At 45.8% G+C, this 26,494-nt stretch overlaps 1 protein-coding gene across 2 annotated transcripts in view; it reads right to left on the bottom strand.

Annotated features, from left to right (window-relative positions):
• Positions 1-540: 540 nt before the first annotated feature.
• Positions 541-26,494, bottom strand: part of phf2 (PHD finger protein 2) — a 44,632-nt gene continuing 18,678 nt past the window's right edge. Inside the window, exons 7-23 of one of the 2 annotated variants that reach the window (XM_080780666.1) lie at positions 25,715-25,877; positions 24,954-25,041; positions 24,390-24,496; positions 22,104-22,195; positions 20,692-20,781; positions 18,730-18,945; positions 18,216-18,371; positions 17,622-17,738; positions 16,121-16,236; positions 15,166-15,344; positions 14,556-14,623; positions 9,174-9,346; positions 4,826-5,190; positions 3,007-3,102; positions 2,812-2,921; positions 1,833-2,274; positions 541-1,055 (exon numbers count right to left, since the gene is read on the bottom strand). In XM_080780666.1, the coding sequence (XP_080636792.1) occupies positions 967-1,055; positions 1,833-2,274; positions 2,812-2,921; positions 3,007-3,102; positions 4,826-5,190; positions 9,174-9,346; positions 14,556-14,623; positions 15,166-15,344; positions 16,121-16,236; positions 17,622-17,738; positions 18,216-18,371; positions 18,730-18,945; positions 20,692-20,781; positions 22,104-22,195; positions 24,390-24,496; positions 24,954-25,041; positions 25,715-25,877 (2,667 nt within the window). In that variant the 3' untranslated portion in view covers positions 541-966. The remainder of the gene's footprint in view (positions 1,056-1,832; positions 2,275-2,811; positions 2,922-3,006; positions 3,103-4,825; positions 5,191-9,173; positions 9,347-14,555; positions 14,624-15,165; positions 15,345-16,120; positions 16,237-17,621; positions 17,739-18,215; positions 18,372-18,729; positions 18,946-20,691; positions 20,782-22,103; positions 22,196-24,389; positions 24,497-24,953; positions 25,042-25,714; positions 25,878-26,494) is intronic. The other variant, XM_080780667.1, reaches the window with a different exon arrangement.

The following is a 26,494-nucleotide window of genomic DNA, read 5'->3' as shown; positions in this document are numbered from 1 at the left end:
ATTAACAACTTAGGTCCTACAGTATATACTTTGTTGTACGCCGAATACCAAGCATATAGCAGAACGACAAGCTCACAGCGGTCCGCATCGTCGTGGCACGTTGTGAGCTTGTACATTCAACATTTTTGCTATTTGGGAAACATTTTTGAAAAATGTCCTACGGCATACATTTCCTATAATAACAATGCCAAAGATAGGCCAGCCACCAGGTTGAAAGCTGTGGGTCTATGACACAGACTAGTGGATCAGAATGGAGGGACAAGTCCTGCTTATCTATCGTTCTAAAGCTCAATATTCATACGGTAATTTATAAGTAATCTCTCGGCGACAAGACATTGATCTTCAGTCTAACCTAACACACTCGAAGATTCGGGTCTTGCTGGCGAACCGCGCTGCGTCACGCGACGGGAGTATAAATTATTCCATCATAAATCAACGGATGGTTTAGTGGCAATGATAAGCTGCATCCATATATAGTAGGAGTTAACCTGTAAGCACCCCTACCCCCCCAAGACCCACCCCCACCCCACCCCCGAGCGCACATGCAACTGAATACATGCAAGGGATACTTTCACAAAGTCTTGGAATGACTGCAATGTATTTCTAACTTCCTGTTTTTTGTTTGTTTTTTCTCATATTTTCTCTCTTTGTTTTTTTTTGCAACCCCTGATAAACGGACAGCTGTAGTAAAATGAGACGTGTTTCTCTTAAAAAATATTTATAGTAGGTTCTGTACACTTTTAATATCTGAAAGTTATAAAGTATAAGTAAGAGGCAAAAACCTATCTGAAGTGATGTTCTTCTTAGAAATTCGGAGGAAAGAAATGCATGATTTTTGCGTCTTCTTCGTTCTGTCTTCCGTTTGTTCCCTCCTCTGTTTTTCAGTTTGTTTGTTTGTGTTTGTTTGTCAATGGTTGGCTTTTTAAAGAAGGGTGAGTTTGCGTCTTACGACAGTCTTACTGCGGGCTACAGAAGGAGCTTTCCGTTTCGATGGATCTTTAGAATCTTTCCAAGTCTCTGTTTGGCTGTTGCCATTCCTTTCTTTAGCCGCTTCGCTGTGAAGAACCAAAGGATAGAGAGAGAAAAAAAACACACACACATAAGGACTTCCATCTGGTTCATCTTTGCTGCCATAACATAAGTTACAATAGTCTTGTAACTGAAATGATGCCACATTCTTCTTTTTTGACACAAAAGACTTTGCAGGCATAATAGTTGTAAACAAAATATTTTTGGTCAGTTGTGCGAAGAATGTTGCTATAGTAAAATAAGTAACATGGAGACGTTTTGTCTGACAATATGCTCAACAATATTGCGCAAAAATGCGCATGCACACATGCACGCATGTGCACACTCACGCATGCACGCACATACGCACGCACACACCCCTTTCCTGATAATACTCCACGCTGTGATACTATATAAGAACTACCGGTATATAAGTACGATTCTGAGGACAATACTGTACTGACACTGACTCTATATACTGTACTAGTATATATTACCACTGTATTGCTTCACATGTTGCTTCTTTTTATTCTTAGTTATCTTGTTAAATGAAGGCCTGTCTATAACTCAGCAATTCTCAACCTGTGGGTGCCGGGGCGGGACCAAATTGTGGGCCACGAGGATATTGCAAGTGGGCCCCCGAATAATTGCCAAAACACTACGATTTAATTGACGATATAACACTTGAGGGGAAATACCTACTAAGATCTGTCTATCTAAGACATCCTGTCGCTTCAGTAACGATTGTAACAAGCTCAAGCACCGCCTCCACCTCCGCCTCCGCCTCCACCTCCGCCTCCACCTCCACCTCCACCTCAGCTCACCTTTAGCGTCGGCGGCCCCGCGGTCTGCTTTGGCCGCCGCTGCTGTTTCTGCGGCATTCTTACTGCTGCTGCTGCTGCTGCTGCTGTTGTTGTTGGTGGTGTTGGTGGTGGTGCTGCTAGTGGTGGTGTTGGTGCTGTTGTTGGTGTTCTGGGAGGACGTGGACGGCCGCCGGTTGGACAGGAAGACCCCCGGCGCCATGGGCTGCGGACCCCCCGGCGACTTGCCCATGCTGGGGTGGTGGTGGTACTCCTCCTGGTCGGACTCATGGCTGCCGTCCTGCTCGTCCGGGTGGTGGTGCCGATGGGGCGGGTGGTGCTCCGGCGAGCTGCCGCCGCTGTCCTGGCTGAACTTGCCGCCCGCCCGCGGCGCGTCCTCCGCATGCACCGGAGGAGCCTTCTTTTTGGTGCTCTTCTTCTTCTTCTTGTTTTTCTGCTGCTCCTCCTATATATATATATATATTTTTTTTAAATAAGATATACATGTATTATGCGACCTGCTACTAAAAAAAAATATTGTGTGTTCTGCTTTTATGATTTCCGTGATCCTACTGTAAATGCACCAAATCTGTCTGTTTGTGTGTTTGTCACGTGAGCGCGTGGCTGTATTTCACGTATCTCAGGAACCGTCTGACAGATCAACTTCTAACTGCACGCGTGCGTCGCAGAGGAGCCGAGGGACTCGAGGGACTCGAGGGAGAGGTGTTTGTTCAGCAGTGGTGTAAAGTAACTACCGTAACTACCTTTACTGTATATTGTTGGGTAAATTAAAGATAAATTACTACTGATATAGACATAATAACTGGTTGGACACCACAGACGATTAGCCAAGTTTTATTTAATGATGCACAGGTTACCGAAGACGTCAAGACGAGGCACCGCTAAAACCTTTCCGATGACTAACGTATGAATAAAACTAAATTAAATCTTATTCAAAAGGCTATGACTAAATCAAACTAAATCAAAATGAACACTGGCTCACCTGATGGGAGAGTTTGGCCGCGGCTGCCGCCAGTCCGGTCTCTACGGAGGCCACTCGGGCCCCTTCCCGGGCTGGCCTCTCCTGGCGTGGAACCGACGGGCCCACGCGCGCTGTCAACACAGAAGAACCCACAGGTCAGAACCTCTGGCCAAACCTTTCAGTAAGGAAGGAACCCTCTTGGCTGTTTTTGTTTACCTGTGGGGCTGTACGGAGTGTCGTCTGAGCTTTTCCTCTTTTTCGATCTGGATTTGAAGACGGGGTTATCCTCTTCAGACTCCAGCGAAGGGTAAACTAAAGGGGAAAAAAAGAAGGTGAAGAATTTGAGTCAAAATGTACGTGATGTACGTGTTGGGTCCGACCGGAGACCCTTGGAGACAAATGGACCCATGAGGGTCTGTAACTCTGAGAGTGTAGAAATGTAAACCCCAATGGTCCATTTGTTACATTTGTACACTAAATGACCTGATTCTACAGTGTTGATCGGGGTCCCAGGGGTATTAAATGGGGGTCTTTGGCCTAATGCTACGTTCACACCAGCAGCAACAAAAGATACAAAGCTACAGGCTACATATCTGTCACTGTGTCGCTGTTCAAGTTCTTATCAACATGCTCATTGAGGTCAGCAAGCAAAACATATAAAGGACAATATTGTCGCTGTCTCCATATCTCCATATTTAAAAATGTTCTGTTTTGTCGTGAATTAACACCCTATATTTGATCCTTACATTACAGTGGCACACAAAAGATATTGTATACGAGTGGAAAATGGTAGCAGCTACAAACGTTGGGTGTCGCTTTGTGTCTTCATGCCGCTGGCTTCCATTGAAAATGAATGGTAGCCTGTCACTTTGTATCTGCAGCATAATGCATATCAGACTGGGGGTCCTTGAAATGGAAAAAGGTTGAGAGTCACTGCTTTAATACACTTTGTTCATAATGTGCGACGCATGCGTGCGTTCTACTTCGTTTCCTTCCATCCACCCCCCCCCCCCCCCACCAGGTCAGCTGTGAGACAGCTGTCGACTGCCCGCCCCACTCACTGCCTTCTGCAACCCCCCCCCCCCCCCCCCCCCCCCCCCAACACCAGCGTTTAAAACATGTGCACTTGAATTCCCCATAATTGGTTGATCAAGATAAAAAATGGCCTGTTTACAAGAGAAGAAAGGAACTGTGGCGGTTGAGTGGGGTGGGGGTGGTATGAGAGCGCGGGGGAACGTTCGTGTTAACTAATGACTAATTAGAAAATCAGTTGAGAAAGCATGTAGAGGAGAAAGCCATCGTGAGCTCATGTTAATGGCTTATTAACAAGCGGGGAGGGTCAGCCATGTTGTTTTTGGACGGGCTTCACATGGAGGAAGTTGCGCGGGGGGAAAAATGTAGCAAATTGGACCAACACTAAAGAGTGTATCTGGAAAGGAACGCACACAAAGTAAACAGCGCGGCCTATCATCTACTGCTAATGAAAACTTCCTGAAGCCACATTTAGTATTAAAGGACCCACATGTTGATACTAGCCAAGGTCACGCTGTTTTTAACAACACCTGTTAACAGCAGTGCTGAGAGAGAGAAAGAGAGAGAGAGAGAGACATGGCAGATAATCATTTTCCTCAAATCAAACAAAAGAAAAGAAAATGTCTCTGTCCGTTCCACTGCTGCTTTGTCATATTTTCTCCTTAATAATACATAATTAGCAGAAGCCGGGGTTATACTAAACTGTATAATTATTTTTGTTTTATGGATGTTATCACTGTATCGTTTGTTTTGTGTGTTGTATTGTCTCATAGCGGACCACAATGGAAACAAGCTTTTTTTGTGTCTAATCCAGCTCGTCAGTGAAAGAAATAGAAGATATACAAGCTCACAGCTTGTGTCTGCTATTTTTAAACTTTTAGTTTTAGTTGTTTATCGTGAAAGTGCAATAACTAGTGATTTAGAAGGCATAGGTATAGAGACTGGACCTCAGGTCTTATAATGGGTTGACTGTATTTAGTATCTAGTCAGTGTGACATGTCACCATAGTCAGAGTCCTTGAAGCAGGCGTCCATGTGGTCCTGGTCATCGTCGAAGTCTGCGCTGTCCATGCTGCTGCTCTTGCGCGGCTTCTTCGGGAGGCGTTTGGTGGGCCGCTTGCTGTTGGTGCCCCCTCCTCCTCCTCCTTTCTTGCCTCCCTGCACGCCCCCGCCATGTGAGTTGCTCTTGGATTGGCTGTTGCTCTTGGACTGGCTGTTCTTGGATTGGCTGTTGCTCTTGGACTGGCCGTTGCCCTTGGACTGGCTGTTGCTCCAGGACGGCGGCTGCAGGCTGTCCTGTGAGGCCAGGTTGGCCATGGACAGCATGCCCTGGATGGCCTCCTGTGTGCTGGGGGATGCAGGTGGCTGACTGTAAGTACGTCAATAAAGAAGATAACACACAACACACAAGACATTACACGCACAGCCCGGGAGCCAGCCCTGCAACCTCTGGTGTTATAAAGCACTGCTTCTCAACCAAACGCCTGGTCCGAGCACTATACCTGCCTGGCGTCCTAATGGAACCTACAGGGTCTGTAACTCCGAGTGTGTACAGGTGGGTCAGCTCTGGGACCCTGATTTACACTGTAAAATCTGCCGTGTTCATTTAAAGGTAGGGTAAGTGATATTATTTGGTTAAAATAAGTGTTAAATAGCTCTAACTTCTGATAGTACTCACAGTAGAGTGTTTGTTCAGTAACAGGAGTCTCTGTCTCTCCAGCTCTTTATTCAACACAGAAAGTGCTTTTTCAGGATACCAATTCTACAAGAAGTGAGCATAAAAAATTGGACGGTGAACACTACACAAATTAAGCTGATAAATGGGTACTCTCTCCTCTGTCTCCTAATTGGCTGAGATTGTGTCACCTACTTGAACATGTATTTTCTGTTTATTAAAGAGGTGGAGAGACAGATAACAATGATTACTATCACATACTTAACTCCCCGCAGATTGTGTGCTATGCGGATTTTAAATAACCATAACTGCACTTTCTGCACTCCGAACACCATAGGTACATTCTTTCATATGGTGTGGGAGTGTCCGGATGTCCTCACATTTTGGAATCTGGTTGCTGCTAAACTTTCGATTATACTACAAATTAACATCACACCCTCCCCATCTCTATTCTTATTAAATGACGTATCCCAGTTGCTATTAAATAATACCCGTATTCGTGTCTTCTTTGCTGGCGTAACAGCCGCAAAGAAGATGGTTGCTTCGCGCTGGAAACCGCCTCATACATTGTCATTTCGCCAATGGGCTTTGACCTTTCTAGATATCATTTATCTAGAAATGTCTACAGCAAGATTGCATGGTGCAAAAGAGGAAAACATCGAGATTTGGTCTAATATTGCAGATTTGGTTACGGGCATGATTTAATCATTATTATTATTGTTATTATTATTATTTTCATTCATTTATTTATTTTTTGTTCCCATTTGCACAGTAGTAAAAGTACTGACATTTTTTGGCATCTTTGGTCTCGGGGGGAGGGGTGGGTGGGATTGTTTGTTTTTGTGTTTTTTGTTTCTTGTTTCCTTAGTCATTCATGATGTTAACGTATCTTATTGTGATTTTTTGTCTTAAATAAAAAAAACATTTGATAACAAAAAAAAAAAAACAATGATTACTATCAGAATATAGTGCTTTGTACCTTATAACAAAAAACTTTTGATTTAACCAAACAATATCACTTAACCTACCTTAAACTCTGAGACAGTATACATACCAGAGTTACAGACCTGTTACAGACCTGTTAGGGTCCATTTGGACCCCTGGTGGTCCCTGGACCTGACATTGAGAACCAGTGGTGTAAACTACATTTACTCAAGTACTTATTTCTAAGTGCTCAGTTTTATGTTACTTCTGTTTCTATTTATGGATACAGCACACAGTCTTGTACTTTTTACTCCATTATATTTATTTGACAGCTTTAGTTGCTCGATAATATCAAGCTGATCGGCTGTTTTAGAATAGCCAAAGTGTAAAATAGAACTTAAGTGGTCAACAAATATAGTCCAGTATAACATGATGCAGATTTTTCTGAAATTGGCATAGGCCTAGTGCATAATGAGTAGACTGCTTTTATGTATATTTTGATGCTAATACTTTTGTACTTTGACTTATGTCAGACTGAATGAATTACTGAATTACTCATACTTGTAACTTGAAATTTATACTTTCACTTAAGTCCAAAAACGTCCACCACTGACGGTAATGAACACAACAGAGAGAGAGAGAGAGAATTCAGGGGGTTTTGTGTTGTTTCTTGTTATTTTTCCTTGTCGATGCGATGCACTGACTTTTGGCATCTTAAATTCTTAAAAGGTGGTATAAATGACAACACCAATTGTATGGTTAAAAAGCTCTGTTTACAGCCAGGGCCTGGCTGTAAACAAGTTATTGAGCTTAGTCTAGTTACCCTGGGTAAACAAAGTACCTTTCCTTTCCTTTCTATATTCTGATAGTAATTATTGCTATAGAATGTTTGTTCAGTAACACCAGTTCAGTCCATGTCTCTCCAGCTCTTTAATAAACAAGTGTTCTGTTACATTACATGCTTCATCCAATCAGGAGAGAGAACACCACACCAAGATAATGTATCATCTTGTGTTCCACTTTAAATTGTGTCTGCTCATTTGTTTGTGTCATCACTTCCTATTTTATTTGTTTATACTGTATCTTGTACGATTGGATGAAAATTAAAAGAGAGCTGGAGAGACGGGAAGACCCAGTCTATACTATAGCAATTGGTATGAGAATATACAGGTAGAGCTATTTAACGCTTACTTTGACAAAGAATATCACTTAGCCTACTGCACCACTTTTAGCCAAGTGTTAATTTAGCCCAAAGAAAAAGTGTGTGTAATATCTATATATAAATATTCTCCATGGACTACTTGCCGTTTATAGGAGCAGTTTTAAACGCTAATTCAGACTGTCCAGATTAGCAGTTATTAAAGCCATTACGCAGTGAGCTGTAACAAAGGCTCCTTTAAGCACGACCATAATGATCCCTGGTCATTTGGTGACCTGTCATCGCTGTGTCATGCGTCCGCTTTCAAGGCGCAGGGGGGGGCGGGTTGGGGGGGGCTGGGGATTGAAGAAAATAACACATTTCGGCTGTGTTTTGCTTCGGCCCTTCGTCGCTCATTTGTAGCTTTCACTGTGGTGGAAGTGGACCATCAAGAGTGGAAAACAACAGCAAACAGTGGGACACAGGGGGGGTTTGTGGGGGGGGGGAGGGGGCTTGAGCCAGGCCACCGCCATGCTTGACAAATTTACGGCAGATGAAACAAATGCAGAGCCGACACGTAAACCGCTAACAGGACCTGTGTAAATTGTTACTTCAATTCCCAGACGATTTTCTCGGCCTAGAGAGATCGGAAGTATAGGGCCTCCGATCATATCTGTCACTGAAGCGGCCATTTGCCTGTCAGTGGCTCTGTCCATTAAGAACGAAGAGCGAAATGAATGTCTGAATGAGGTAGCTGGTGGCACAGTGGGCTGAGTCAGTCCATGTGAATATTTCACTGTTTCTCACCCAGTGGTGTCCTGGACCACAAGTGGTCCAGGACACCACTCCATGGCATAATTACAGTGTTCCATGGGGAAATGTTTTTAAATGATATATTGTACTCTTTCATGCATGTACTGCAATAGTCATAATGTAGGAAATAAGCATGAAATTAGAGATTGACTGTTAATATATATTGTGGGACACTGATGGGCTTTAAACGAGTAGTTCAACCATTTACTCAGAGAAGAACTCAGTGCTGATCAGGACAGAAAGGCATGAAGTGCTGTGTGACTGATGATTAGGCTGAACTAGAATCATATTTACTGCAAAATGTACTCAGGAGGCAAAAAGCCAAGCTGTGCATGCGTGCCAGGCTGACAGCTGAGTGTCAGTATGCATCAAATTACACCTCCATGGGATCAAAGCTGCGCACAGCATGTGCGATCATGGATTCCTTCTTCAGCGAGGTGAAAACATGCAATCTAATGTAATTATCTATTATTGTAGGCCAAGTCGTAGTTGCTAGATTCCATTATGGAGTAGCCTATAACTGGCATAGAACGGCATTTCTCCCACCAGTGTTGGGGTCGGTTCTGTAATATCTCAGAACGAATGAACAAAGATCTCTGAATGAATCTCATGGCTGCAATTAGGGTTTGGGTCTGTCATTTTGGACCCGGGAAGAGCGCTTCTAGACTGTATGAGATATGCTACTAGTCCAGAGCTCAAACAAAGACAGAGAACCACTGATTAGTGCTAAAATGTATTATGGGATTATAAGTGTAACTTTATGTAATGGAACTGGTGACGTTGAGGTGAGGTTATACAATACCTGTTGGCACTGTAGTCGATCCCGCCCACTTGCTTGCTGGCCTGCAACAGGTCAAGAATCCCGGCCGCGTTGCCGGCCTTTTTCTTGACCTTAGAATTTCGACCTTTGACGGTGACCTCTGGCTTGGCCTCGGTGTCTATGTGGAGAGATTCTTCATCTGAGGAGTCGACACTCTGTTTTTTGGAGGGGGTTCGGGGGAGAAAAACAACAGATAAATACCCATAATATCCACCAAAAACAAAGGACAAGTATTGCATCCAAATGCACATTTTGTGTGACATGTGTAGCCCATTCTCTCCGCCTTAAACGTCGTTAATGTTTTCCTGCATTTGCATTGCTCTGTCACTGATCACATTAACTAGCCGTTACCACGACACCAGCTTGGCCCAAAAGAGTGAGTTTTAAAAAAGACTGCCTGAATGGTTGTTCTCTATCGTGTTCGAGACTGGCTCTCCACTACATATTATTCAATATGTACGGGAACTGACCCCACGGGGCAGTGTACATGGATATCTCTTTAAGACACATCATCTACGGTGGCCCTGCACAGATGCCAATCAGCGGGCTACTTAAGCCCCATCTGTGCAGAGCCACTTCGATCTTTTGATTTCCACGAGACAGACGTTACTAGGTTATCTCAGCAGTTGGAAACGCATCAGAAAAAATATATTAGAACAGCTGCGTGGCACACAGTCCACTCGCCTTGCTTAGGTGAGAAGAGAGCCGGTCGTCCTGACGACTCCTCTCTGGGCGCCGCGTAGCTCCACATTCCACAACAACAACGACAACAACAGCAAACAAGCTGAGTGCCGAGTCCGTCTTGCGGAGGAAGCCTCAGTTTGTCCGTGCGACCGCTCCTGGGTGAAACCTGCTCGTTGGGGGAAACCTTGGAGACGGCGTTCGGTCCGTGCGTCCAACCCTTGGTGAAACCTGCTCGTTGGGGGAAACCTTGGGTCGGCGTTCGGTGTGGCCACTGGCCAGAGGGTCCAAGTGTGAAGCCAACCACGTTGGTAGATCCTTGGCTCCCCGGCTGCAGAAGCGCTGGGACCCAGAGCGAAACCGACCTCGTCGGTGAACCTCCGGTGGACCATCGCGGGCCGCGGCTGTATAGTATACAGTGTATACCGGCCAGACCGCACAGAGGAAAAACAATAACAAACCCCCGACTTCCGCGTTGACGTCACACGGCGGCGTGGGGGGAGGGAGCGCTAGTGAATACACTCTGTCACCCTCACTCGTCGTGTAGGCTGGTTGCCAGGTTGTCTACAATATAAGTGGGTTTATACACACTTATAGATATATAGGTATAGATAGTATACTGTGATACACATCTATATACATACACACTTATAGATGTATAGGTATAGATAGTATACTGTGATACATATCTATATACCCATCCAGGTACTGAATAGATAGATAGCTATACATGCATGTATTATATATATAGATAAATTAAATATATGCAGTTATAATACACGTCTATAGAGTTGTCTGAATATACAAATAAGTAAATAGATATATCTATATATGTATATGAACATATAGATGTGAATTATAACACATAGCTATATATTATTTAGGTACATAGGGGAAACAGAAACATGGCCAGTCCAGTGCACACCTGTTCGGTGTGTGGGGTGAAAATGCCCATGGAGGACGGCCATGATAGGTGCATGCTGTGCTTGGGTCTGGACCATGCACATACGGCCAGTTTGGACCCGGCATCCTGTATGAATTGTTTCATCCTGCCGGCTAGAGTGAGGGAGGCCAGGGCTCGGTCACTCTCGCTGGTACCGGTAGAGGCTATTTTAGCCCAGCAGCATCAGGCCAAGCGGATGAAGACTGCCGTGGGGGGCGACCAGCGGCAGAGGCAACCGCCGTCAGCCACAGCTTCGTCAGCCCCACCAGCTCCGCTAAATCCAACAACCCCACGGCGCCCAGCAGCCATAGCGGTGGCTCCTCCAGCTCTACGGCGCCTTATAACTCTGCGGCGCCCTACGGCCACAATATCGGCCCCACCGGCTCCACAGCACCCTGCTGCCATTGTAGGCCAGGAGGAGGTGCACCTGGAGGGTGGGTCGGAGGAGGTTGATGTGGTGGGGGATGACCCCGATGACCCCAAGGACCTCGAGGAAGAAGGCCTCCCCACCTGGCAGGAGGGGGAGGAGGCACAGGCGGAGGAGGAGCAGGAACAAGAGCAGTACCCCTCCTCCGATCTTGAGCTCATAGCACGGGCCGCACGGGCCTTGGACGTAGAGCTGCCCTCAGGGCGGACACAGAAAACCTCCCGGTTCGACGACGAGGGGGGGGACCAGCCGCACTCCCTCTTGGTGCCCCTGCTCCCAGACGTGGAGGACTTAGTGCTCCAGCAGTTTAAGAAGCCGACGGAGGCCCACCACTGGTCAGGCCTAGTTAGACGGCTAGCGAACGTGGAAGGTCCGGAGAGGATCGGCTGTGGCCCACCACCGACCTTGGATCGGGCCTTGGGGGCCTGGATCGCCCCCGCCACATCGGTTCTGGGGCAACCAGCCTGTGCCACAAAGGACACCAAGGCCATGGACACCATGCTGACCAGAGTGCATGGAGCCTTGGCAGTTCAGGGCCAACTGGCCAATACAGCATCGATCCTAGCCCTGTACCAACGCGGTCTGGCTAGGCAGCTGGACAGCGAGGGTCCCGACCCCACTGCGGAGTTGCAGCAGGTGTCTACGCTTTTGGCAAAACTAATGAAGGAGCAAGCGGTGGCATCAGGCAGGGCGCTTGCCTCACTCTGCGTGGCAAGGCGCCACCTCTGGCTGTCACAGTCGAAGCTGGAAGCGGTTGACAGGAAATGTCTGACGGCGCTACCCGTGGTACCATCGGCCATGTTCGGGCCGAGTGCCATGACATTGCTCCAGCAGGCCCAGGAGGGCCGCAAGTGTGCCAGGGAGGTGTCGGGGGCTATCCAGGAGGGTCGCAGCCAGCGTGTCACGACCCCACGGGCAGAGCCACCCCGACCGACTTATGACGCTCCAGGGGACCTAAGGGGCCAGTTGGACTCCTTCCGGCGCGGCAGGTCCGGACGAGGCCAGAGGCGTGCGCGGGGGCGGGGCAGAGGGCCCCGGGCGCCCCATGCGCGCTCCTGACGGTGGGGGGGGCTCAACCCCCCCTTGCCGCCCCCTGGAACAGACATTGTTCCGGGGGACAATCGGGGCGGACCCCTGGGTGATTTCCACCATGACCCAGGGGTATCGGGTGCCGCAGGCCACTCAGCAGGCGCAGAGAGACCTGCGGGCCATAGTATGGGTTCATCCCTTTCCCCGGGGACTCAAGCTCTGGGCCTGGCCCCTGAGAGGGCGGAGTTCCTAGCCATGGGGTTGCCTCCATCGGTGGTTGGGACTCTGCAGGAAGCCCGGGCTCCATCTACAAGGAGGGTGTACGCATACCGCTGGGAACATTTCCAAGTATGGTGCACTGCGAGGCAGGTGGATCCCCTCTCTTGTGGGGCTTGCGACATCCTCTCGTTCCTCCAGGGAATGTTGGAGGCAGGCAAGTCTCCCACGACTTTGAGGGGCATGGTGGCGGCCATAAAGGCGAACCGGGTTGGGCCCCGTAAACTGGCAGACGGTTGTTGCGACCTGATTAGTCAGTTCCTTAAAGGCGCCACAAGGTCTCATCCCTCGCAGGGTAGGCCGACAGCCCCCCCTTGGGATCTGGAGGTGGTACTGTCGGCCTTGCGGCACGGGCCGTTCGAGCCCCTGGAAACGGTGGAGCTGGAATGGCTCTCCCGCAAGACCGCATTTTTGCTGGCAATGGCATCCGCAAAAAGAATAGGTGAGCTACATGCCCTGTCAGTGCATGAGGAGTGCTGCCACTTCTTGCCCGAGGAGGCTGGGGTGATATTGCGACCGAACCCTGCGTTCCACCCTAAGGTTTGGTCTGGGTCTCGAGCCAGTCAGTCCCTTGAGTTGCGCCCGCTCGACCCCTCACAAGGAGAAGGGGGATCGGGCGGGCAGGCTCTGTTATGCCCCCTCAAGGCCCTGAGGACGTACCATCGGCGGACGCAAGACCTCAGGACAACGGACCAGCTGTTCGTCTGCTATAGACATAACTGCCTCGGGAAGCCGGTCTCGAAGGCTAGGCTTTCTCACTGGGTAGTGGAAACCATCCAGGAGGCATATAGACAGGCAGGCAAGCCAGCCCCGTCAGGGGTACGGGCACACTCGACTCGCGGCCTCGCAGCCTCATGGGCTTTGTGGCGAGGCGCGACCTTGTCCGAGATATGCACAGCAGCATCTTGGTCGACGCCCTCCACATTCACAAGGTTCTACTGTGTGAACGTGGCAGCCAGCACCCAGTTCACGGAGCGTGTACTGGGCTCCAGGCAGTAGCTTGGACTGGCCTTAGCGTCTAGGAGTTGTTGACTGGCCTCAGTGTCGGTCAGGGCCAGCTGGGCCTAGGTGGCGTCTTGCACCTAGGCCACGAGCATCATATCCTTATACAAGGGCTTGGAGCACATTGGTGAGCTGGCACCAGGGATGGCTACGGCCAGGGCGCTCACCACTTATAGGCTCTGATGGAATTCAGGGTAAACTGCCTCGGGCTGCCGCGGGGGCAGCTGGTCTGCTTATTTCCTCGCGGTGTGTCTTAGAGAGTTCCCGTACATATTGAATAATATGTAGTGGAGAGCCAGTCTCGAACACGATAGAGAACGGAGGGTTACACTCTCTGTAACCCAGGTTCTCTGAGTGGAGAGACTGGCTCTCCACGAAAGAGCCGCTCCGAAATTCGTGTCAATCAAGTTAATCGAAGTGGCTCTGCACAGATGGGGCTTAAGTAGCCCGCTGATTGGCATCTGTGCAGGGCCACCGTAGATGATGTGTCTTAAAGAGATATCCATGTACACTGCCCCGTGGGGTCAGTTCCCGTACATATTGAATAATATGTAGTGGAGAGCCAGTCTCTCCACTCAGAGAACCTGGGTTACAGAGAGTGTAACCCTCCGTTATCTGGCCTGCCGTAACCTCCCGCTTAGTAAACACTTGTGCATCTGGTGGAGCTCTGATCCACCATTTATACCGCTGCTATTTCCCCATCATCAGTTTGTGGTGATCCTTGGCACAATCTCCACAGCTTCACTCCTCTTTGAATCAACGCATGGAGCTGCATTATGGGAGAACACTCTCACAGCCCTGGTACATGCATGCATGAAGCCATGCATGAGCAAGTGTGTGTGTGTGTGTGTGTGTGTGTGTGTGTGTGTGTGTGTGTGTGTGTGTGTGTGTGTGTGTGTGTGTGTGTGTGTGTGTGTGTGTGTGTGTGTGTGCGTGCGTGCGTGCGTGTGTGTGTGTGTGTGTGTGTGCGCACACATGTGCGTGCGTGTCTGTGCACATACAGTACCTTAGTAACTGGTGGTTGTAGCTTTGGTTTCTTTGCTGGCTGTATGGGTTCTCTGATGTTAGACAAAACTGCAGGACGATAAAGAAAAGGTCTTAATGCCTCAGAGCTGGAATTCTTTCAGAGCAGAAGCCGGCTAAGTCGCTAGAGTAGCGGTTTGCATAGGACGTTTGCAGACGTATTAGACAGTTTTGTTTCTCGGTGTGTTCAGTTTGGGCAAAGCAGTCTGTCTAACTTTTGCCAGACCCCATATAATTTCCTATAAATAATACAATTTACAATATACAATTGAGGCATCTAGCAGACGCTCTTAATCCAGAGCAATTTACAGTAAGCAAGGACAACACAATATAATGTATCAAATATATAAGAATGAGAATGAGAGCGAAATACCCCAAAAAATGAATATGTTTTTATGTAGGCCTATTCAACTGTTGTACTGTATAATCACAATTATATATTAAACTCGAGGGTGGTTTTGCCGTGATTATCGGCACTTCAGTGATGGTTGCGGAACTCTGCTCCGCCTCGTTCCTGACCGCATCATTGTCATCCAATAGTCTCACGGTAAGCAGATACCCGTGTAATGTTGCTTAAGTGCTGCAGTACTCACAGGACAGGTCTCGCTTTACGGCGTTCTTTTTCCTGCGGATGGGGAACTCGTCGATCTTCAGCTCGCCCTCGTCCGAGACGTACTCGTACTCGTCTCTCACTGGCTTGGCTTTGTCCTCTTTGATGTTTTGTAACGATCCAAAAACACTGGAGTTGGTCTGAGGTTTCAGTGCCTTTGAGCTGGTGTGGGGGAACCGCAAAGCACAATAAGAGGAGCTGGTACTAGACGCACGCACGCGCACGCACGTGCTCACACACGCATGCATGCACGCACACATGCACGCAGGCAGGCAGGCAGGCCTTGTGCCGAGCGTAATGGCTGCAGTGCTTGATGGCTGCAAACGATATGATCATCATAATACACCGCAGGACAAGGTTAACATGCTCCCTTCTGGAGGGGGGAGACTTTATGTGGCAATTAATATTGTCACTGTCAGGCAGAAACCTTGTATCTCCAACTTTTTACGTTTATGTTTTTTCATGAATGCCCTAATTTGTCACATAAAGGTAGCTGGTATAAAAGCTCACAACAAGTTGCATTGCGGTGCATTGTAGCCTTGCAGCAATTTTTTGCAAATGTATTTTGTTATTATAATTGTGGGGGGTGAAAGTAGTTAAATGTGTCTGTAGGTGTAATATGTAACCAATTAAGAAGAGCTTGTGACTAAATAATATTTATTTTCCATTTCCTTAAAAGTAACCGTTTTGGACATACAAGGTTTCCGCCTGGCAATAAATTAAGGTATGGTGGGCTGGGCTTTTTACAAAAAAGCCCCCCCTTTTAAATACTACACACATACATACATACATATCTACATGCATACATTTCAGAAGTTTTAGCAGTTTTTAAGGACCCACTTTTAGGCCAGTGCACCAGAGCAAACTCTTGCCTTTTTTTAAACCCTACCCATTTTAACCAAATACATACATACATACATACATACATACATACATACCCCAGCATTTTCTTGTGAGACATTGTAAAGCTGAACTTGTCTTTACTGCCCAGGAGCGGCGTTCTGTCAAATTTGCATTCCTCTTCCATTTTCAGCAGGGAATCTGGTTTGCTATTCTGTAAAAATGAAAAGGACACTTTGGTGAAAAACAATAGTGACATAAAGAAGGGATTAATCTAAATCTAAACCCTATGATGTGTTTTTTGTTTTTCATTTGGTGTGCCCGGTTCTACCAAACCACAATATTACCGTGAGGGAACATCACCAACTGCCAAATGGAATCAAGACAAATCAGAACATGCAAGTGCTACTGTTAATATTACGCCTACTCACTTAACTCTTGATTCATTTTAACCACTTAAACCCTATACACTTAATCGACCGGAGTCCCCCAGGTCTTTATACTAGGCCTCCTCCTGTTTTCGCCATCCACATAATATTGTTGAGGGAAATAGCCGACCTACAAGCTCACCACATGTCATGACACAATTGTAGATCTGCTATATTGGCAGGATGCCATTGGAAGGTTAATTTAGTAATAGTGACATTGTGTCATCTTACATAATGTAGAATCATGTTTTAACAATGTTTACATCCAGGCCCAGTGGTGGACAAAGTACTCTAAACTCAAAGTATAGATACTCTTGGTTAAATAGTACTCCACTAAAGTGACAGTTGCTCTGACAAAGACATGCTGTGAGCATGTAGATCTGCTATTTTCACTATATGTGATATATGTCTTAATTGGTTACGTTACGGTCCACCACCCTGGCAGGCTCTACTCAATGTTAAAAAGAAAGTAAAAACGCAGAGCTGTGTGATTGCTTTGGCAGCCTCAGCTGTGGTCCAACGTGAAGATGCATGCGGCAGTGACCTTGCTCTGTATCTATAGAAGACAATCCCTACCATCTGCGAATGCTTGTCTTGATGTGAAGGAGCACTTTGGATCAGGAACCTTGGGAGTGAGTACAAGCATTCCAAAGCAGTTTGGCATTGGATTTTCCATGAAATCGAATCCCTCTAATGTCTCCCATTGGAGAGTTGTGCTTTTGCTCTGAAAATGCTTTCCATGTCGTTCAACGGTAATGACACAACAAGCTCCTTAAAGGACAAGGGCATATGTAAATACTTAGACGCACTGCAGTGGATATGACGATATGAGTGTAATTCTGTTAGGTAAACTCTGCAAGGGCGAAATGTTTCTGCAGCGGCTTTGATGAGCCGCAGGCCTTTTAAACCTGCGACTTTGGGGCGCGCCACGATCTGCCGCGACCGCTTTGAAGTGAAGTGTGCAAATCGCTTTCGGAAGATCCTTCGTTTTTTTCTGTTCGAGTCCTTATAGCACCTGACCTTCACGACTGCATGATTACCTCTCGCGAAAAGACACCATGCTTCAGTTTATTTGAACTTTTAAAGGATTATTGTGCCGTTTTGTTTAGTTTGGCTTGAAGTAGGGCCATCTGATCTCACAACCCCACTATGGCAACGTTGCGTTCTTTACCTTGTACTTCCATTTGGCCTCCGTCTTGTTCTTGTTCTGCTCTTTGATTTCAAACTTGTCCACGTTGTTCTGCTTGGACACTTCTTTCTCTGACATGCTCAGGACATTTTTAACAGCCTGGGGATGTAAGGAGAGCGTCACATAAGTAAAAAGTCACAAACATTTGCATGACAGACTCCCATTTGAACAGAAGAGAAGATGTTAGGTGTTAGATTAGATTAAGTACAGAATTCTACAACTGTCTATACTGTGAGGTAGGAGAGTTAAACCTATTATCTGATTATCAAACATAGCTGAACTTGTAGACATCTTGTTGATATACGGTATTATCTACATTAGTATATATCGTCTCTGTGGGGTGGAAAGCAACAGTCCTAAACTGTTGCTTTTCGAAGTATCAGATCTCTCGAAACACGTCGCTTTATGTCGCTTATGGATCTGCTACTTTTGAGTGATGCTGTGTAGCATGACACGCAGGGCATAAGGGCATGCATTTACGAAAGAACACAAACGAGATGAGAAGTTTCTGCCTGACGGCAACGATATGTTAGTGATCTCTACATTATATGTTGTATGTATGATGTATACGCTCACCTTTGCCTTCTTGGGCTGCTGGTCCATCTTGCTCAGGATGTCCTTGGCGTGAGACTCCAGAGCAGCGAAGCTGGAAGGTTTGGGAGGAGGAGGAGTGACCGGCGTCTCTTTCACTTTCTTGGCTTTCTTCTTCCCTCCTTCCTTCACCTTGGGGACCTTAATGCAATTACAATTTACAATGCTCTTATCCAGAGCTACTTAACAATAAGCAAGACAAATAATCACATACCAAGAATGCAGTGTGTATAGTGCCTCAGGAAACTATAGGATACCAGGTAAACAATGAACCTAGTATCTGACTAAACATTACATGCTGTCTAAATAGTATTATGTACATTTGGAACTATAGGGTACCAGTTAAACAATGAACCCTGCATCTGTTTAAATAACATGCTATCAAAATAACATTCTGTGTATTTGAAACTATAGGATACATGGGAAACAATGTACCACTGTCTCTTGTGAGACATGCCATCAAAATAACATTCTGTATATTTCAAACCATAGGATATACCCTGGCTGGTTTGGGGGCTTTGGGCATCTTGGGGGGTTTGGGGGGCTTGCTGGAGCTCTTCTTCCTAGACTCCTTGTCCCTGCAGGGTGAGGGGACGTGGGCCGGGGACACGGGCTCCTCCGGGTCAGAGTGCGTGGACGGAGCCTCCTCCACCGGCGGCTTGGCGCTGGGGGGCTCGCTCTTAATGGCTTTTTTTAATGGCTCTTTTGTAGCGTTCTGCGAATGAAAAACGACGGCGTGATTGTTAAAGGAAACCAAGTCGTATGCACACCTGATCGGCTCAGAGATGGGTGCGTAGGCAGGGATCAACGTATTAAAACAAATGCACTGTCTGCACTTGCAATATGAACACTTTTATTATTCAAGCAATGTTTCGGTTCCTTCTTCAGGCATCTGAATTGATTGTTAAAGTGAAACCCCCCACCATTTTCACCATTATTTAAATTAGGTTTAAATTAATGTACCATTTGTATAGAATCATACTGTAGCACTGAGCAGCAGTGTTCTGTGTGTCTCTGAAATTCTGCTGAAGTTGTGATGAAAACATGACCTCCACTACAAATAAAACTACAACTGATGTACAGTTGGACAGAAACTCTCTTGGTCTGGCAATTCCAGCTGGCAGATTCATCGCACTGGGAGGCAAACTGGAGCCGGAAGTTTGGATGGAATGCATTGAAGTCAATGAGATCCGGGTAGACAAGTTTAAGAATAAACACCATTGTTTAATGATTGCCACCTGTGTTCAATAATTGGTTCAGGAAAATAGAAGACATTTTTCAATTAGTGATACAACAATAAAGATTCTGAACTTCCGGAGCCAGTTAGCCTCCCAGTAGCCTCAGGAAACTCAGGCGTTTTTTGTTAGCCTTCCAATGAATCTTTGGCGCATGCTGTGGCATAGAACGTCTGACATCCTTCTTTACATGATCCTTGTGTTTTAGCCACTACCCTGGGTGGGTGTAACATTGTCCATGTTCAGTGTTTACAGTAAATTAGTGATGACGTCTTCATAAAATATCATCACTGTCGGGTGGAAACCTCCCAAAATGTCCAAAACTGTTACTTTTCAGGATTCCAATAAAAAAATAGCAGATCGACAAGGTCAAAGCGCATCGCTTCACGGCACGTTTCGAGCTTGTAGATCTTTTATTTTTGATACTTTTGTGTGACCAAGTAGGCCGTTAATTTACCAAAAAACACAAAAGTTTAAAATATGAGATAAGAGGTTTCTGCCCGAGAGCAACGATGACGTTGTTGATGACAACCATCGATAATGTAGGCCTACCGAAGTGAACAACATCAGTTCTCCTTTAAGAAAGAAAGTTCCCTGTCAAAAAAGGTCTTCAAATAAACATTCATCCCGCTGCAACAATTATAAACTGACTATCTACGTTGTTTCTCCAGGGCACACTGAAAGTTACGTGTCAATGGAATATTCACAAAAGAACGGAGCGAGAGAGAGAGAGAGAGGGAGAGAGAGAGAGAGATAGAGGGAGAGAGAGAGAGGGGGGAGAGAGAGACACAGACAGACAGACAGACAGACAGACAGACAGACAGACAGACAGACAGACAGACAGACAGACAGACAGACAGAGAGCAACGATGACGTTGTTGATGACAACCATCGATAATGTAGGCCTACCGAAGTGAACAACATCAGTTCTCTTCCTGACAGACAGACAGACAGACAGACAGACAGACAGACAGACAGACAGACAGACAGACAGACAGACAGACAGACAGACAGACAGAGAGCAACGATGACGTTGTTGATGACAACCATCGATAATGTAGGCCTACCGAAGTGAACAACATCAGTTCTCTTACAGACAGACAGACAGACAGACAGACAGACAGACAGACAGACAGACAGACAGACAGACAGACAGACAGACAGACAGACAGACAGACTCATAGACAGACTCATAGAGAGACAGAGAAGGCATGAGAGAGACAGACCTCTGACATGCGGATCTCCCGGGCCAGGTCTTTAATGAGCTGGGTGGGTTTCATGTTCTCTGGGAGCTCATCTTCATGTTCTAGAAGAGCCTGTAGGGATGGACAACAACCACGTCACTGTTAGCTTTAACAGCATTGACTCTCTGAGAGTGTAGAAAGTGGCATTTGTACACTCTCTCAAGAGTTACAAATGGATACATCATAGGTAGTGCAAGTTCTTCTTAGAATAAGTACTGTGATAACTTAAATAGACCTACATTGTGCTAGTGCTGTAAGTGAAGAACTCATACACATTACAGGAGAAAACATTGGAAGTAATAATGACACACATTTTTGCAGACAATTTTAACTAGAATACAAGCTGATAAACTTTGTGAGGTTCTCATTCCTGATTGGATGAAACAAAAATCAGTTTACTAACGAACTGGAGAGACGGGGAATGCCCTGTTACTGAACAAAACAGACACTAATGATTACTATCAGAACATAGCACTTTATATAGCACAGGGGTGCCCAAAAGGTAGATCGCTATCTACCAGTAGATCACAAAGGCTGTGCAGGTAGAACACATGACATGCCCTAAAAACAATCTGCATCGGCCACTTGAATTAAGGTGACTTGATTGATTCCAAAGGGGCCTGCAGTCAGCTCAAACACACAATGCAATACTTTATTTACAGAGTGTAAAATACAGTAGCATTATAAAGTTAGTATCTGACATGGGGGAGTTTCCCTGGTTGGATGTAGCGTGTGGAAGGAACACGTTATTCCAACCAGTTCCTTTCCCCTCCATCAGGCGCCCCGGCTGGCCAGGGGGAGGCAGTTTAGAGACCAGGATTACTGCATGTTTTTTGTGAGGCTACCTACCCTAGGGGACACGGGGAGAACATGCAAACTCCACACAGAAAGGCCCTTTCGCCAACCCCGCCTCGGGTATGGGCACTGATGAGGCGGAGGAGGAAACACGCTGCCAGCACCCACAGCGTCCCGAGCGGGGATCGAACCCAGGACCTTCTAGCTGTGAGGTGACAGCACTACCAACTGTGCTACCGTGCCCCCCAATTCCATTTTCACCATTCTGTAACATCAGCACCACTATTTCAAAGCCCCCTCAGCCTGCCTCAGGTACAGTTAAAATAAATTGGGTGGGTAGATCTTGTTGAAGCTGGTCATTTTGAAAGTAGCTCTCAAGTCAAAAAAGTGTGGGCATCCCTGATATAGAACTTTAACTATAAATCTTAATTGTTAACCAAAAAATATCACTTACAGCACTTTAACACTGAGTATTAGTGTGTGTGTGTGTGTGTGTGTGTGTGTGTGTGTGTGTGTGTGTGTGTGTGTGTGTGTGTGTGTGCACACACGTGTGTGCACGTGTGTGCGTGCATGTGCATGCGTGCGTGGTGTATATTCACCTGTTTTTTAGTCCATGCCCTGAATGCTCCGTTGATGATTTTGGCACCGTGTACCAAGTAGGGAGCCGGTTGTTTATTAGCCTTGTGTAAACCTGCAACACAGGCACAAACATTACCTTAGTGAGTACCACAATAGCACAATAGGTCAACATAAATCCTGAGAGTTAATTTGACTCTGAGACTGAAGATGTTTCAGAGTTAAATCAACACTCAAGAGTTTCCTGCGAAGTTGAGAGCAGTGTTGAAGAACTAAAATAATTTAAAATAAAAAACGACACAGTATGCGTATTATCTCTCCCAGAGCGGCGCTCACGTTTCTAATAAAGCTAAACTGTAATAGCTTGTGCTGTGATATTATCAAGACAGTCTGGAGCGAGGCCACTTTGGCCCCAGAACGGCCTGGTAGTTAGGGCCCCCGAAACAACCCAACATGTCCGTCAACACCGCCAACTTTCTATCCAACATTCAACAACATGTCCTTGAGTGAGACACTCTGCCCCTCTCTGCTTGCTCCCCGCGAGCCACTCTGGCTCCCATTCGTCAAACGTCAAACGAAACGACTTCACGGACAATCAGTAATAGTGGTGATTTGCTTGAGGATATAATTACATTTTCTGTTTCGAGACGCAGTGCAGCGAAACAGAACTTATTTGGACGAGAAACAAGCGCGCCGTCCCAAAACCCCTGGCCTCCGGTTTTGTTGTGGATGGACGGCCTCCAAGGCTGTGTCTCTGGACAATAAGAACAGATTCTTCTTTTACCTCCTTTTGTTTCCCACTTGGAGATCAAAACTCTTCCTCAGAACCCACTCGGCAAAAGTCGTTGAGGAACTCGCTGTGTTCTCAAATAAGCGGTTCAGACCATAAAATTCAGTTATGGGAATGAAGTTTTAATGTGGCTTTCCGCCTTTAATGGTGTTTTGATGATAGAAAACAATCAGCAGCTTATCTGATTAGGACTTGTCAGCTCATGAAAGGTATTTTTCAAACCAGAGGCCGTTCGGGGGCGTTGCGTTCGACCAAATGCCTCCGTGGAAGGCTTTGCATCAGCACTGATTACAGCGTGCTATGATCATAAGCACAACACGATGCTAATGAACAGTGGGGGAAATAGTACTCACAGTTTTTACGTAAGTAAAAGTATCAATATTGCAATGTAGAAATACTCAAAATGTATAGGGCTGAAGTAGGTAATGTAAGTTTTGTTATAATAATCAAATTTACATAAATATTTTAGGACAGCATTGTAAACAGCAATTAGAAAATAGCCGATATACAAACAAGTTGTGAGCTTGGAGATTGCCTATTTTTCCAAGTGTGTGACAATTTGGCACACAACTAAATGTAAAATAGCCAAATAGGGAAAACTCTAACCCCAAATTGTTTTTCCTAATTTAAACCTAACTCCATAAATCATTTTAACCCAAAAACCATTTCTACTCATAAAGTGTGCAGTATTTCACAAATTCTGCTATTTGGCCCTCACAAGTAATAAAAGAATGCACACACGCACGCATGCAGGCACGCACTCAAGCACGCACGCACACACACACACGCATGCATGCATTCACACACACACACACACACACACACACACACACACACACACACACACACACACACACACACACACACACACACACACACACACACACACACACACACACACACACACACACACACACACACACACACACACACACACACACACACACACACACACACACACACACACACACACACACACACACACACACACACACACACACACATTTTGTGGAAACATAAACAGTTGCCCAAAGCCATGTGAGGGGAGTTTTTAAACACAGGCTTGTAATGGAGCAAGTGATTCTTGCTCAGCCAAGGCTTTTGATGCTAATTATCTGTGAACTCCTCCGTTCACCGATTTAATGACTGAAATAATATCTCTGCATCCAAGCCTCCTCATCTGCACCACAGACACGCGACACAACACACTGAACCATGGGTGATCAGAGAGAGAGACAGAGAGAGAGAGAGAGAGAGAGAGAGAGAGAGAAACAGAGAGCTGTTTGCATGGTTTGTTTGGAGGAAACAGAGAGCTAAATAAAGATAAGATGTTCCATAAAAAACACATTAAAAGAATAAACCAAACAATAACAAAAGACAAGTGTAGAGCAAACACATCATTATTGCAATAATAATAATAATAAAGCATACAAAACCTAAAAACCACTGGTGTAGACTGTGTAGAGAATGTGCACTCAATAGACTTAATGTGTTGTTTGGTGATGAAATGAGAGTTCACCTTTGAAGCGCTCCAGGTAATGTCGTCCCACGTACCAACACGCCGTCTCGAAGTTGGCGAAAGGCGTGAGTGACCTGACCTTCAGCCTCTTCTCCACCTCGTACGCCCTGAGAGAGAGAGAGACACACACACCCAGAGGACATCCATGATGCATCGCACAGCGGATTACTGCGTCAAAACTCTGCTGTTTACAGCACGAGTCCAAAGATTGTGGAGAATTCATAAACAGTCTTAGTGGAATACACAGATGGTTAAAGAATAACCTAAGTAAAACACGCCATCATGTCATCAGGGCTAGAATACACAAGTCCCTCTACATATACGTACATCATCAAAATTAATTATGGAATCAAACTTTGGAATCACTGGAACTGGCTAGATACAACTATAGGGAATGAAGGATGTGTGTGTCATTGTGTGTGTGTGTGTGTGTGTGTGTGTGTGTGTGTGTGTGTGTGTGTGTGTGTGTGTGTGTGTGTGTGTGTGTGTGTGTGTGTGTGTGTGTGTGCGCGCGCGCGCGCGTGTGTGTGACTGTGTGTGTGTGTGTAGAGAATGTGTGCACACCTCATTTGCATTTCCACGCTCAGGTTGTGGATAAAATGTCCAGAGAATGCCAGACAGTCTACTGGGGTCAGTATTGCATTGATCCAACCTTCAAAGATACACAAATCAAAAGTAGAAATGAGACAAAACACGCATGTATACTATTATGTCCCGCTAGAGTTTGTACAGATACAAAACCTCAGTAACACACTGTCAAATCCATAATCCATTTGTAAACGCAGGCAATACCCACAGCTGCACACCGGAACTTACTAAAATGTTATTTTATCCAATTTGTAAGGTAGAGGTTTAAATACAATCGGCAGGAGTCATTGTTTTGTAGTTGAACAAAACGTGCCATTTCCTTAATACCATGTTAACCACATACATGTTTAATCAACCAAAATCTCATATAAAAATAAAATAAACAGGGTACTTGTTTCTGGGACTACAAGCCTTGTCACTCTACTCTCAGTGGTTCTCAAACATTTTCATGTCAAGGACCCTCAAATGAATATGCATTTGGCACAGGCCAAACCCTTAATCCTATGAAGTTGTCGGACATTTTCACATAAACGCAGAAATAAAGAGAAACGCAGCCATTCAAATGTCAATAACTGTAGTTGGAAAAAGTTACTATTTGCGTCACCACAAAAACTAGTTGCATTACAGTAACGTATTAATACTGATGGTGTTATGATCACGTTATGATAGTGTTATAATTATAATCATCATTGGGTACTTAGAAACATGCCATAATAGTGTTTTCCTGCTGCACTGACCTGATGGAATGAACAGCGTCTGGCCTTGCTTCAGAGTGCATTTGTAACACTTGTCCACCTGGTCAGCAAAGAACATCTCTGTGTGATTGGACGAGGACCTCCAGCGCTCATACAGCGACAGGTTGGCAGAGGTGGGCTTGATCAGGAAGAAGATCTTCTCTCCCTGCAGACACGCGCGCACGCACACACACACACACACACACACACACACACACACACACACACACACTCTCTCTCTCAGTGAGCTTGTACTGTATATCTGCTATTTTGTAATTGCCAACAACGCTACAATCTAAAATGACAGATGCTTTCCTGGTTTCAAAGGGTCGTCCAGAGCAATTTACAGTAAACAGGATACAGTAAAATGCATGTCTCTATTAGAGACAGTGTAGTGAGAGCCTCAGTAATCTAGGATCATAGATAAACCAACCTAGCAGTATAATAATAAAATCAATGCATTGAAACTATACAAACTAAAGGATCAACCAGGTCAACAAATGGACTGGCATCTTCTAAATAACATGCCAACTAAATGACATGTAAACCTTTTGCACCAGACTGCATGGTCGTCCAGCTACCTCAGAGGTGCCTAATGTGGACCCAGCCATTTCATTCAAGTGACATGCAACTAAACGACCACATCTGTAGTGTGCACAAACACATTCCAAAACATTCAGCAACCATTTCATGTCACTGACCCCCGAAATAGGCTTTCATTAGACCATGCATCCTGTTCTATATGACCCTGACATGAAAATATGTCTTTGTTTGAATTAAATT

Source organism: Protomyctophum bolini, assembly GCF_963924005.1.
Source record: "Protomyctophum bolini genome assembly, chromosome: 2".
In the NCBI taxonomy this organism is placed as follows: domain Eukaryota; kingdom Metazoa; phylum Chordata; class Actinopteri; order Myctophiformes; family Myctophidae; genus Protomyctophum; species Protomyctophum bolini.
This window is presented reverse-complemented; position numbering and strand designations above follow the sequence as displayed.